Genomic DNA, 14,297 nt, shown 5'->3' with positions numbered 1-14,297 from the left:
ATAAGCATCAAACATTTAAGTACTTAATATACTTTTGGAATATATTTTGTTTAAAGTTACCAGAATGACAGTTATTCCTGAGGTTTGCAGACCATTCCTAACTCAAGATGTTGTCTTTATTTTACTCATGTAGGAATCAAGATCGAGATCATCATTTATAACATTCTTTATACAGAAAATAATGTTTTTGAGTTACATGTATGCTACACAAACTCATTTTGGAATATAAACAAGTTGAATGGCTTCTATTTGGCCTTCGTTTAGTTACCTTTTTTTCTATTATTTTCTCTTGACAGCCTTTTAATTTGGGCATTAGGGAGGTTGTTCTAGTTTGAGATTTTCACTGCTTGTGCTTATAATAATAGTAAGTATAGGAAAGATTGCTTTTTATTTTTGGTAGTATGCTATTAAAAAAACTATGTACTCTGCAATCTTTAAAAACCCTATTTTTTTCTTTCTTTGTTTGGTTCTGAAAAATATTTAAAACTTTGTAAATTGGAGTAGATGTGGTTTTTCAAATTTTTCATTTGTTTTAGAGTTTTGTGTGATGTGAACTGGCTTTAGTATAAGTTTTTGGGTTTGAACAGTGGTTTCCTATATGATTGGGGCTTTGAGTATGTGTTTTGTATGTGTTACCTAGAACAGTTTTTTTTGTAATTACATATCTTTCTGTTTAACTGTTAAAATATTGTGTACTTTATTATGCTTTAATTGTTTAAGAATTTTTTTCTGAGTTTCAGGAATTCAACTGACTTTAAGAATAATTGCAGTGATTGCATTAGTGTCTATTTACTTCCATTTAAAAAATTCTTCAATTAAAATTTTTTTTTATATAAATTTATTTTTGGCTGCATTGGGTCTTTGTTGCTGTGCATGGGCCGTCTCGAGTTGCGGCGAGCGGCTACTCTTCATTACAGTGTGCGGGCTTCTCATTGCAATGGCTTCTCTTGTTGCAGAGCACGGGCTCTAGGCGCGCGGGCTTCACTAGTTGTGGCACGCAGGCTCAGTAGTTGTGGCTCGCGGGCTCTAGAACACAGGTTCAGTAGTTGTGGCGCACGGGCTTAGTTGCTCCGTGGCATGTGGGATCTTCCCGGACTAGGGATCAAACCCGTGTCCCCTGCATTGGCAGGCGGTTTCATAATCACTGCACCACTAGAGGAGTCCTAAAATTTTTTTACCTGTTTATCTTCTAGGAAAGAAATGTCGAAGCTGTAAGAAATGCAAAAGATGAGCGTGTTCGGGAAATTAGAAATGCAGTGGAGATGATGATTGCACGGTTAGACACACAGCTGAAGAATAAGCTTATAACACTGATGGGTGAGTTTTTCTATGCTGCTTGTGTACATGGTGCTTTGAACCTTCTTGAAGTTCAGTGGTTGGTGAGTTATTATAGGCTAGGAAAAGATTGCTTTAAAAAATAGAAGTTCTACCTGTTAATTGTTCCTCTGTATCAATTAACATTACATCAAATTGATATAACTTCTGCTAACTTCATGGGATATGCTTCCAGCTCTTCAGACTTTGTGATTTGCAAAGTAGGTGGTCTGATTTGGCAAGCGTGCCTATCTTTTTTTTGTTTTGTTTTGTTTTTGTGTCATGTAAAACAGTTTCTTTCTTCCTTCTCTATAATAATAATTTCTGTAACAATAATTCCTTTATCCCTCTGTGTTTCCAACTTCTTTGAGACTGTTTTCCTCTCTGGACATTCTTTTTTACAGGTTCCTATTATGTTCAAAGCACATACCTCTTGCTGACATTTAATATAAACAAATGGCCCACTTACTACATTCTTCTTTTTAGGCCGCATTTAAATTTGGGGGGAAGAATTATTTTAGAATAGTTGATTGATTAAAAATGTTAGTTTTCTATAGCTTTATATTCCTTTAGAAGAAGCAATAATGTTAATTTCATTACAAAGTATACTGTCACTGTATATTTCTTAGAAGTATTTAATAGACCTGCATTGTCCTTTGTCTGTAACTGTAGTTAGGGTTGGTTCTGAAATCCTCTTGTCAAAGCTACTATAATTAAAACTCTGGAAAAATTTTTTAGGGTAGCTGTAATGAAGAAGTTTTGTTTACTTGAGATTGATTCCTTGTTATTGAATATGTTCAATGAAATTTAATTTCATTCTTGAACCAGTAAGAAGCCTGAGTGTTGGTCTTCTGCTATTTTTTAAATAGGTCAGAAGACATCTCTGACACAAGAAACAGAACTGTTGGAATCCTTACTTCAGGAAGTAGAGCACCAGGTGATGAAATATTAAATGAAATGAGATAAAGTCTTTATCCTTTTTCTGTTCATGTACTTTAAAAGTTTTTTGGTTTTTTGTTTTTTGACAGATTATATGAGATCAAAAGATCTGGGGATCTGTGTGCTATACTAGGGATTTTTATGAAATAGGAATCAGCTGATTCAAGGTTTCTTCATCATGTATGGGAACTAGATAAAATAATACTAATTTTGTTTTTGCAAAAAACAATTATTTTTACTGGGAATAATAGCCAATAGGAATCTATAAATCTTTAAAAGATTAAAATCTTCTGACATTGTGACTTAAGTGGTGACTTCGAGATAGAATATTATTGCCAATTACTTACACATAATGATTCTTAGGGTAAAATTAGCATTTTTATTTATTAAGGAAATTTTTATTACATACCAAATAGATAGCAGGATTGCTTTAGGTGCTTTGGAACACAACAGTGGACACAATGGCAAAAAAATCCTCAAAGAGTTTATAATTTAGATTCAGGGTAGGTGGGGATAAAGTACATAGTGAATGAATAAATAAAATGTATAGTGTCACATAAATATTTGATAATTTTTTCTGTCTTGAATTTGGTTTTTGGAATTCTCGAATTCCTCTCTATGCCTGATACACAGCTGTCTCATGCAGTTGTTCTCTTAATTATCATCCTGGGGATCCCCTTCATTTCTTTCTTGGGTTGAATCCCACGTTTCCTGATTTCCATGGCTTCCATGCTCTTGATTTGCACGTTTGTTTTGGTATCACACTTACTCTGTGGCTTTCATGAAAGGGTAATCAGAATAAATTTTTCGAGACTGCATGTCTGAAAATATTTTTATTCAATCTTTACATTTGGTTGATAGTTTGGCTGTTAGAGTTCAGTACATAAGTATTTATATATTCTTGTTTTTCTCTTCAGTATTTTTTTTGACTGTGCTGCATGGCTTGCGGGATCTCAGTTCCCCAACCAGAGCCCTCAGTGGTGAAAGCTCGGAGTCCTAACCACTGGACTGCCAGGGAATTCCCCAGTATTCCCATTCTTAATTGTGCATGTTGTTCTCCTAGTCCAGAGATTTTATTTTATCCCTTCCAGAGAATAAACTAGCAGCCTTCTGCTGGAGTGATAGGACAAATTTAAACCAGCTATAAGTGGAGTAGGGGTGGGATCTGGGGATCTGTGCACTTTTTTTTTCTTTTAACAGCTTTATTGAAGGATAACTGACAAAAAATAAGCTGCATGTATTTAAAGTGTGTAATTTGATAAGGTTTGACAAATGTATACACCTGTGAAACCATCACCATAGTCAAAGTAGTGACTTTTTTCCTCCAGAATTTTTTGTGCCTCTTTATAAATTCTCCTTCTGCTTCTCCCAACACTTCCCTCTCTAGGCAACCCCCTATCTCCTTTCTGTCATTATAGATAATTTTGCCTTTTCTAGCATTTTATGTAATTGGAATCATACACATTATATACTTGTTTTATGTCTGACTTCTTTTACTTAGCAGAATTATTTTGCAGTTCATTCATATATCAATAGTTGTTTCCTTTTTAATTGCTGAGTAGTATTCCATTGTATGTATATACCACAATTTGTTTTTCCATTCAACTGTTTATGGTCATTTGGTTTGCTTTCTGGTTTTGGGTTTTACAAATAAAGTGGCAGTGAGCATTCATTTACAAATCTATACATGGACATATATTTCCTTTTCTCTTGGGTCCTCCTAAGATAGAGTGGTAGATACATGATAAGGTTTTCAATAAATGCTGTCTGTTTTCCCAAAGATATTGTACCATTTATATTTCCATCAGTAGTCTTTGAGAGTGCCAGTTCCTCCACATCCTTGCTAACACATGATATAGTCAATCTTTAATTTTAGCTGTTCTCATAAGAGTGTAATAATATTTCATTATGATTTTAATTTGCATTTGCCTTATACCTAATGATGCTAAGCATCCTTTCTTGAACTTATTTGCCATCCATATATCTTCTTTGTTGAGGTGTCTGTTCAGATCTTTTTCTTTGTTGTTGTTCAGATCTTTTGCCCATCATTTTATTGACTTGTTTGTTTTCTTACTGAGTTTTGAGAGTTCTTTATAAAAAAACTGGATAGAAGTCCTTTATTAGATAGGTACTTTGCAAAGATTTTCTTCAAGTCTGTGGCTTGTCTTTTCATTCTCTTGAAAGTGTCTTTTAAATGGAAGTTTTTAAATTTTGATGAAGTGTAAGTTATCAATTTGTTCTTTTGCTGTCATAGCTAAGAAATCTTTACCTAACCCAAGGTGACAAAGATTTTCTCCTGTGTTTTCTTCTAGAAGCTTTGTAGTGTTAGGTTTTATATTTAGGCATATGATCCATTTTGATCCTTTTTTTAAAAAATTTATTTATTTAGCTGCACCAAGTCTTAGTTGTGGTATTCAGGATCTTTTAGTTGTGGCATGAAGGATATAGTTCCCTGACCAGGGATCAAACCCAGGCTCCCTGCATTGGGAGTGCGGAGTCTTAACCACTGGACCACCAGGGAAGTCCCTGGTCCATTTTTGTATGTGAGGTATGGATCCAAGGTAGTCTTTTTGTTTTTGTTTTTTATATATGGCTATCTAGTTGTTCCAGCACCATTTGTTGAAGACTAGCCTTTCTTCACTGCATTGCCTTTGCATCTTTTTCAAAACTTAGTCCATAAACACATTGTCTATTGATTTATTTTATGTCACTACTGCACTGTTTTGATCATTGTTGCTTTATAATAAAAGGCAGTGTTAGCTCTCCAACTTTGCTCTTCCTTTTTTTTTTTTTTTTTAAAATATTTATTTATTTATTTTTGGCTGTGTTGGGTCTTTGTTTCTGTGCGAGGGCTGTCTCCAGTTGCGGCAAGCGGGGGCCACTCTTCATCGCGGTGCGCGGGCCTCTCACTATCGCGGCCTCTCCTGTTGCGGAGAACAGGCTCCAGACGCGCAGGCTCAGTAGTTGTGGCTCACGGGCTTAGTAGCTCCGCGGCATGTGGGATCTTCCCAGACCAGGGCTCGAACCCGTGTCCCATGCATTGGCAGGCAGATTCTTAACCACTGCGCCACCAGGGAAGCCCTGCCTTTTATTTCTTGTTAGGTGTTACTGCCCAGAACTTCTCGTATAATGTTGATTTAAGTATGATGTAAGCTGTGGGTTTATTGTAGATGTCCTTCATCAGGTTTAGGAATTCGTTTCTATTCCGTTTGATGAGAGTTTTCATGAGGATTGAATGTTGGATTTTGTCAAATTGTTTTTCTGCATGTATTGAGATGATCATATGGTTTTTCTTTTTAGTTCTTAAAATAGATGAACATTTAAGAAAAATATTAAAGCAACTTTTATCCTGAGATAAAAACCCTAAGTTGATTGATGTATTGTCCTTTTAATATATTACTGGATTTGATTAACTAAAATTTTAAGATTTTGCACTTCTGTGCATGAGGGATATTAGACTGTAGTTTTCTTTTCTCAAAGAATCGTTGTCTGGCTTTGTTATCAGAGTAATGCTGGCCTTAAAGAATGAGCTTTAAATTATGCCCTCTTCAGTATTTTGGAAGAAGTTGTGTAGAACTGATAATGTTTCTTCCTTAGATGTTTGATAGAATACACCAATGAAGCCATTAGGGCCTTGTTTTCTTTGTGGAAAGAAAGAAGGAAAACAAAAAGTTTTCAGTTTCTTTAATAGATACAGGGCAGTTCTTGGGACTTCCCTGGCAGTCCAGTTGTTAAAACTCTGTGCTTCCTCTGCAGGGGGCACAGGTTCATTCCCTGATCAGGGAACTAAGATCTTACATGCTGTGCAGTGCAACCAAAAAAAAAGAAAAAAAAAATTAGATATAGGGCAGTTCATATTGCCTACTACTTCTTCTTCTTTTTTTTTAATTAATTAATTAATTCATTTATTTTTGGCTGCATTGGGTCTTTGTTGCTGCATGCGGGCTTTCTCTAGTTGTGGCGAGCGGGGGCTACTCTTTGTTGTGGTGTGAGGGCTTCTCATTGTGGTGGCTTCTCTTGTTGCGGAGCATGGGCTCTAGGCACACGGGCTTCAGTAGTTGTGGCTCTCAGGCTCTAGAGTCCAGGCTCAGTAGTTGTGGCACAGGGGCTTAGTTGCTCCGCGGCATGTGGGATCTTCCTGGACCAGGGCTCGAACCTGTGTCCCCTGCATTGGCAGGCGGATTCTTAACCACTGCGCCACCAGGGAAGTCCCTGCCTACTTCTTCTTGAGTGAGCTTTGGTAGTTTGTGTCTTTCAAGTAATTATTCCATTTTATTTGAATTTGCTAAATTTATTGGCATAAAATTAATAAAATTCCCTTATTATCCTTTTAACATTTGTAGAATGCAATGATGTCACTTCTCTCTTGACATTGGTAATTTGTGTCTTCTATCTTTTTCCCTGATCAGTCTGGTTAGAGGATATTGATTTTTGTTGATCTTCTCAACTAGGTTTTGGTTTTGGTTTTGGTTTTTTCTGTTGTTTTTCTTTCTTTTTTATTGAGTTTTATTTTGATTTAATTATTTTCTTTCTTTTGCTTAGTTTGAGTTTCATTTGCTCTTTTTTTTCTAAAATCTTAGGATGGAAGCTGGGGTTATTGATTTGAGACCTTTCTGTTTGAAATACATTCTTATATCCCTTGTGACTTCTTTGACTCAAGTAGTTTCCAAATATTTGGGGATTTTTCTGATAGTCTGTAATGTCAGGTCAAGTTGGTTGATGATGATGTCAAGTCTACTATATTCTTGTGCATTTTCTGTCTCCTTGTTTTATCAATTATTGAGAGAGGGGTATTGAAATTTTCAGCAATAATTATGGATTTGTCTCTTTCTTGCAGTTCTATCGGGTTTTGCTTCATATATTTTGGGTTTTGTTTGTTTGGTTTTTAAAAATATTTATTTATTTATTTGGCTGCGCCAGGTTTTAGTTGTGGCACATGGGATCTTTTAGTTGCAGCATGCGGGATCTAGTTCCCTGACCAGGCATCAAATCCAAGCCCCCTGCATTGGGAGTGTGGAGTCTTAACCACTGAACCACCAGGGAAGTCCCCAACTTCATAAATTTTGAAGCCATACTAGTAGGGGCATAAACATCTAGGACTGTTACATTCTCTCTCTTTTTTTTTTAACTTTTTTTTTTTTAATTTATTTATTTTACTTATTTATTTTTGGCTGCGTTGGGTCTTTGTTGTTGTGCATGGGCTTTCTCTTGTTGTGGCGAGCGGGGGCTACTCTTCCTTGCGGTGGGCGTGCTTCTCATTGCGGTGGCTTCTCTTGTTGTGGAGCATGGGCTCTAGGCATGCGGGCTTCAGTAGTTGTGGCATGAGGGTTCAGTAGTTGTGGCTCGCAGCCTCTAGCGCGCAGGCTCAGTAGTTGTGGCACACGGGCTTAGTTGCTCCGTGGTATGTGGGATCTTCCCTGACCAGGGCTCAAACCCATGTCCCCTGCATTGGTAAGTGGATTCTTAACCACTGTGCCACCAGGGAAGTCCAAGGACTGTTATATTCTCTTGATGAATTGTTTCCATTATCAGTGTGAAAGACCTTCTGTTTGCTTTGAAATCTAGTTTATTTGATGTCAAAAAGCCATTTTAGCTTTCTTTTAACTAGTATTACTATGTCATATCTTATTTTGTCATTTTATTTTTAATAAATTTTTTCCTAAATATTTAAAGTGTGTGTGTCTTGTAGGCAGCATACAATTGGCTCTAGTTTTTTTAATTCAGTCTAACAATCTTTGACTTTTAACTGGGATGTTTAGTGTGTTCACTTACAAGGTGAAGTTTGAGTCTAATATCTTGCTGTTTGTTCTACCTGCTCTTTGTTCCTTTTTTTTTTTGGTTATTTTTGGGTTGAGTATTTTTTTGGATTTTGTGTATTGTCATTAGTGGATGACACTGACATCAGTAATAAAAATAAATGTAAATGGATTAAGTCGAAGTTTTAAAAATCCCATGATGAACTTCTTAAGACAGATCTAGAGAATGATGAGAAATTTAAAGTGAAAATATTACTAGTGATAAAAAGGGAAAGTCTACCTTAGGAAGATAGGACAGTTATGATTTTGTGTTCCAAAAACATAAATTCATTATATATAACGGAGATGCTGACAGAATTATAAGATTTTCATAAAATTACTATCTTTAGTGAGTGATTTAAAATAAATTATTTTATTTAAATCTGATAAACTAATAGTTCCAACTAACAGAAGATTGTAAGAATAGAAGATCTTTGAAAAAGAAAATTGAGAGCTTTATTTAAAAGGTATATGTGGAATTCTGAATCCCAAGCTGAAGAATATATATATTTTTTAAGTCCACATGGAACAGTTTCAACATTTTGTCACATACTAAGGTATATAGAATTCTGAAGAAATTTAAGAAACTTATATAAACAACATGTTCTGTGACCACAGTATAATTAAGATAGACATCAGAAGCAAAAACACAGTTTAAAAATTTACATATATGTATATAAGTATGCATTTAAATATATGTTAAATATCTACATAGTTCTTGAGTGAAGGAGGACATTGCCATTGAAATGATAAATTATTAAAATAGTCAGATGTAGCTAAAGGATATTTAGAAGGAAACTTTTAGTCTAAAATGCAGTTTAAGAAATTATGAATAAGTGAAAAAAGACAGAAAAAGAACAATGGTATAGAAGGATAAAATGGAAGGAAATCACAGAGGTAGTGATGAAATAACAAAAGAGAGTGCCATGAAATAGTTGAGAGGATCAACATACCCAGTATTGGATCTTTGAAGAAATTAATTTAATAGAAGATACTCGAACAAGGTTGATTAAGAAAAATGAAGAAAATGTCCGACAGTATATTGGGAAGAAAAATGGGGCATGACTACAAATATAGTAGAAATTTAAATAATAAAAATATTTTAAAAAGTAAGTATGGATATAGCATTTACTATATACCAGGCACTATTCTATGTGCTTTACAAAAATGAGCAACTTTATTCAGGTAGAATCTACATTAAGAAGATAATTTTCCAGGAAATTGTAATTACCGAAAATGACTTAAGAAAGAATATAATTTAAACTAAGAAACATTACGTAAATTATATTGGAAGTATATTGTCAAAAGACATCAAAAAACATCAGATCCAGACTCATGGAAAATTTTTACCAGATCTTTAAATATCTGTTATCTATCATAAGCACTTTTTTTTCCTTAAAGAATACAAAATGTACCAAAGCTAACATCTCAGTCTTTGATGTAATGTTAATAACCAGTCAGCATAAGAACACTATAAGAAAACGAAATTAAAGCCCAACTCTATTACAAACATAAATACCATAATCTTAAAATACTGACAGATCAAAATTAGTAGGATACTTACTAAAACAAAACAAGAAAGCAAGACTTGGTAGGGTTAATCAAAGGAATGAAAGGAATGTTTCATTATCCGAAAAATCTCTTGATTGTAACTCGAGATTAAAGGGCAAAACCACATGAACATATAAGTAGAAATGAATAGAATAATATTAATTTTTAAAATAACATTCAATTATATTTGATCCTCATTCATGGCCAAATTATTCAGTAAACTAAGAGTAAAAGGAACTACCTTAACTTTATTAAAGGTATCTATTTAAAAGTCTACCTTTGGAGGAAATAAGGTCAAGGAGGGGTACACATAGTATGCATTCAATAAATATTTGAATGAAAGCTATAAATTTTGGTATTTATCATATGATACCAGTTATGTTATATTGTTATTCTTGGTGAGCTATAAGCAACTATCTTTTAAAAGACATAAACCCTGTTGTAGTGGGTTTTATGAATATCATTTGTATGGCACTTGATAGTGTATTAGTTTGCTAGGGCTTCCGTAACAAAACACCACAGACTGAGAGGCTTAAACAACAGAAATTTATTTTCTCAGTGTTCTGGAGGCTGGTAGTCCAAGATCAAAGTATTGGCAGTTTGGTTTTCCCTGAGACCTCTCTCTCCGGCTTGCAGATGGCTGCCTTATCGTTTTGTCCTCTGAAGGGCTTATCTCCAAATATAGTTACACTATGAGGTACTGGTGGTTGGGACTGGAACAAATGAGTTTGGGGTGGGGACACGATTCAGCCCATAGCAGTTTACAAAGCTGTCTCACGTACAGCTTCATGCTTGATCTAACAAACCAGCAAAGCAAGCAGCGGTAGATATTATTCCAATTTTACACATTAACAGACTCTGAGCCACATAATTGGTGTGTGGCAGGACTAGGACTTCAAACTGGTTGTCTTGAGTACAAAATCAGTAGTCTTTTAACTACCATGCTTATTTTGCTAAAGTTGGATTTCTCACTTTTTACCTTTGGTATAACTTAATGTTTCCTAGATTGATAGAGGTTAAGACTTTTTTCTGTGTGTTAGGTCGTTACATTTCTCTGTTCCCTGGAGTGCAATTTGAGAAATCCTTGTTTGAAGGTCGTTGACTTTTAGGGGTTTGTTCATTTATATACATAATGGCTTCACTGTACCAGTCTAAAATACATTTGTAGTTGCTTAGAATTGGATTTATGCTAATATACAAGGAGAGAAAAATACATTAAAATCAAATACATTTACTCAATAACTTTACTGTTATAATGGAAATTAATAAACCTAGATTCTTAACTTTCAAACCCACTTTGAAAGAAGCTGTTGTGTTGGCCAAAAAGTGCCTTCGGTTTTTAAGTAAAAATAAAAGACATTTTTCATTTTCACCTAGAACTTTATTGAACAACGTATTCACCCTTTTGTTCCACTACCTTCTGCCATTTTTCAGACAACTTCATAATTCCGTCTTCTGAAAACTTTTTATCTTTTTGAGCAAAGAACTGTTCCAGGTACCTTTTACAGTTTTCCAGGGAGTTGAAATTTTTTCCATTAAAAGAATTTTGTAAAGACCTAAATACATGGAAATCTGAAGGTGCAGTGTCTGTTGAATACAGCAGATGAATCAGAACATCCCAGCCAAGCTGTAACAGTTTTTGTCTGGTTATCAAAGAAACACGCGGACTTGCGTTATCCTGATGGAAGATGATGCGTTTTCTGTTGACGCTTTTTGTCGAGTGCTGCTTTCAGTTGGTCTAATTGGGAGCAGTACTTGTTGGAATTAATTGTTTGGTTTTCCGGAAGGAGCTCATAATAGAGGACTCCCTGCCAGTCCCACCATATACACATCACCTTCTTTGGATGAAGACCGGTCTTTGGTGTGGTTGGTGGTGGTTCATTTTGCTTGCCCCATGATCTGTTCTGTTCCACATTATTGTGCAGTATCCACTTTTCATCACCTGTCATAATTTGTTTTAAAAACGGAATGTTTTCATTACGTTTAAGTAGAGAATCGCATGCGGAAATACGGTCAAGAAGGTTTTTTTCACTTAACTTATGTGGAACCCAAACATCAAAGCAATGAACATAACCAACCTGGTGCAAAGGATTTTCAACACTTGATTTGGATATTTTGAGTATGTCGGCTATCTCCCGCATGGTATAACGTCGATTGTTCTCAATTAATGTCTCGATTTGACCGCTATCAACTTCAACTCATCTACCCGACCGTGGAGCATTGTCCAGCGAGAAATCTCTAGCACGACACTTTGCAAACCACTTTTGACACATTCAGTCAGTCACAGCACCTTCTCCATACGCTGCACAAATCTATTTTTTCATTTTGGTTGCGTTTTTACCTTTCTTGAAATAATAAAGCATAATATGCCGAAAATGTTGCTTTTCTTCTTCCATCTTCAGTATTAAAATGGCTACACAAAAATTCACCAATTTTGAGAAATCTTTCTTTAAATGCACCCTGATATGACAGCTGTCGCATACAATCTAACAAAACTGTTTTGAATGAGGTTAAAGACAAGTGCTACTACAGCCATCTTACAGAAAAAAACGAACGAAACTTTTAGCCAACCCAATATTTCTCTTTATCTCAGTTTTTTCAGTATATAACCAGAATAATTTCCATTTTCCTTCTTTATTAAGGATTTTGGGGGTGCCAATGCATAGTAATTTTTTTATTCAGACAGTTCTTTTCCTCAAACAGTTGCGATCTTGTAGTAAGAGTGAGTTGATATCTAAGAGCTCAGAGATCCTCATGATGTTTCAGCAAGTTCATCGAAAGCCCATGGCGTCCTTTGTTACCACTCCTGTTCCACCAGACTTTACCAGGTACGACACATTTTTTTTTACTTCATTTTCTTTTGAAGTTTATGTGCAAATGCGTATACTTGTTTCAAAAGAAAGCTATTGCTGACAACTAGAACTCAGGTAGTTCTCTCTGACCAATAAGGTAAGTCTTCATTTGTGAATTAACAAACCAGATACAATATTTATATTTTATTCAAGCACTGAATATTAATAAAAGGGCTGGGTATTTGCTCTTGTTAAATAGATTTGAGTCAACTAAGGATATTCATTAATATTCCAAGGCTGCCTCTTTAATAGTGTGGTCAGCCATTTCAGTTTTGAAGATACGTTTTCTGAATTACTCTATCCATCACCAGTGGAATGAAATGAGTTTTGATATAAATACCATATATGAAGATAAGGGTTTTACAGTTCAGAATAGGGTACATGGATCTCCTGTATCAGAGCCAGCAGGAGTGTTGTTCCAAAATGAAGATTCTCAGGCCTGTTCCCTGACAGTCTTTGGAGATGGTATCTAGAAAATGAATCTTGAGCACCTCAAGTAACTCTGCAGTAAAGTTTGGGTACCATTGATAGAGGTAAACTCCTATACTGATACTGCTTGCAACAGGTTATCAGGCAGGCAACTCTGCTTGACTTCTTTTTTTAAAAAAAAAAATTTATTTATTTATTTGACTGCGCCAGGTCTTAGTTGCCGCACGTGGGATCTTTGTTGTGGCATGTGGGATCTTCTGTTGCGGCATGTGGGGGTCTAGTTCCCTGACCAGGGATCAAACCCGGACACCCTGCATTGGGAGCGAGGAGTCTTAGCCACCAGACCACCAGGGAAGTCCCTCTGCTTGACTTCTTGAGTGTCAGTCTCTGTCACATCCAGTGATTGTTTTGATTTCTTTTTTTTTTTAATTTATTTATTTGCTTATCTTATTTATTTATTTTTTTGGCTGTGTTGGGTCTTCGTTGCTGTGTGCGGGCTTTCTCTAATTGCGGCGAGTGGGGACTACTCTTCGTTGCAGTGCGTGGGCTTCTCATTGTGGTAGCTTCTCTTGTGGAGCTTGAGCTCTAGGTGTGCGGGCTTCAGTCGTCATGGCACGCGGGCTCAGTAGTTGTGGCTCATGGGCTCTAGAACACAGGCTCAGTAGTTGTGGTGCACAGGCTTAGTTGCTCCGCAGCACGTGGGATCTTCCCGGACCGGGGCTCGAACCCATGTCCCCTGCACTGGCAGGCAGATTCTTAACCACTGTGCCACCAGGGAAGTCCCTATTTTGATTTCTTTTTTCTTTCTAATTGCCCAAGGGACTCAGAACGCCAATTATACCTTCCTTTCACTACCTGCTTTTTTGGGTATAGATGGAAGGGACTGAAACTGGGGTTGGGATGGGGGAGGTAGGAGGCACGTCAATAAAGAAAAAACCACCAAAAATAAATAAATAAAAGTCTGATAATTAAGGAGATTTCCCTGGGAAAAGGTCACCTTAGGGCCCTCTCTCTCTCTAGTAAACCCTACTGTCTTACTGGAAAACTTGCCTTATAACTTAACTGTAATTTTTATTAGAAACTTAGCTTATGATTTGCAGTATAGAGGAAGCAGGTGTTCCATCTGTTGATTCATTGATCAGCAAAGAAAAGAGGGCCAAATAAGAAAGGCTAGGGGCTTCCCTGGTGGTGCAGTGGTTAAGAATCCGCCTGCCAGTGCAGGGGACACGGGTTCGAGCCCTGGTCCGGGAAGATCCCACGTGCTGCGGAGCAACTAAGCCTGTGCGCCACGACTACTGAGCCTGGGAGCCACAACTACTGAAGCCCGTGCACCTAGAGCCCATGCTCCACAACAAGAGAAGCCACTGCAATGAGAAGCCTGTGCACCACAACGAAGAGTAGCCCCCGCTTGCAGCAA

At 36.3% G+C, this 14,297-nt stretch overlaps 1 protein-coding gene across 4 annotated transcripts in view; it reads left to right on the top strand.

The window, feature by feature from the left end:
• The window catches only part of TRIM37 (tripartite motif containing 37), a 118,790-nt gene that overhangs the window by 18,021 nt on the left and 86,472 nt on the right, over positions 1-14,297 (top strand). For all 4 annotated transcript variants that reach the window (XM_036836472.1, XM_036836470.1, XM_036836469.1 and 1 more), the window contains 3 exons: positions 1,194-1,317; positions 2,184-2,251; positions 12,303-12,427. In XM_036836472.1, coding sequence (XP_036692367.1) covers positions 1,194-1,317; positions 2,184-2,251; positions 12,303-12,427 — 317 coding nt within the window. The remainder of the gene's footprint in view (positions 1-1,193; positions 1,318-2,183; positions 2,252-12,302; positions 12,428-14,297) is intronic.

The sequence above is a fragment of the Balaenoptera musculus genome, chromosome 20, assembly GCF_009873245.2.
Source record: "Balaenoptera musculus isolate JJ_BM4_2016_0621 chromosome 20, mBalMus1.pri.v3, whole genome shotgun sequence".
NCBI classification, from domain to species: Eukaryota; Metazoa; Chordata; class Mammalia; order Artiodactyla; family Balaenopteridae; genus Balaenoptera; species Balaenoptera musculus.
The sequence above is the reverse complement of the archived record's forward strand: the minus strand, read 5'-3'. Positions and strand labels throughout refer to the sequence as shown.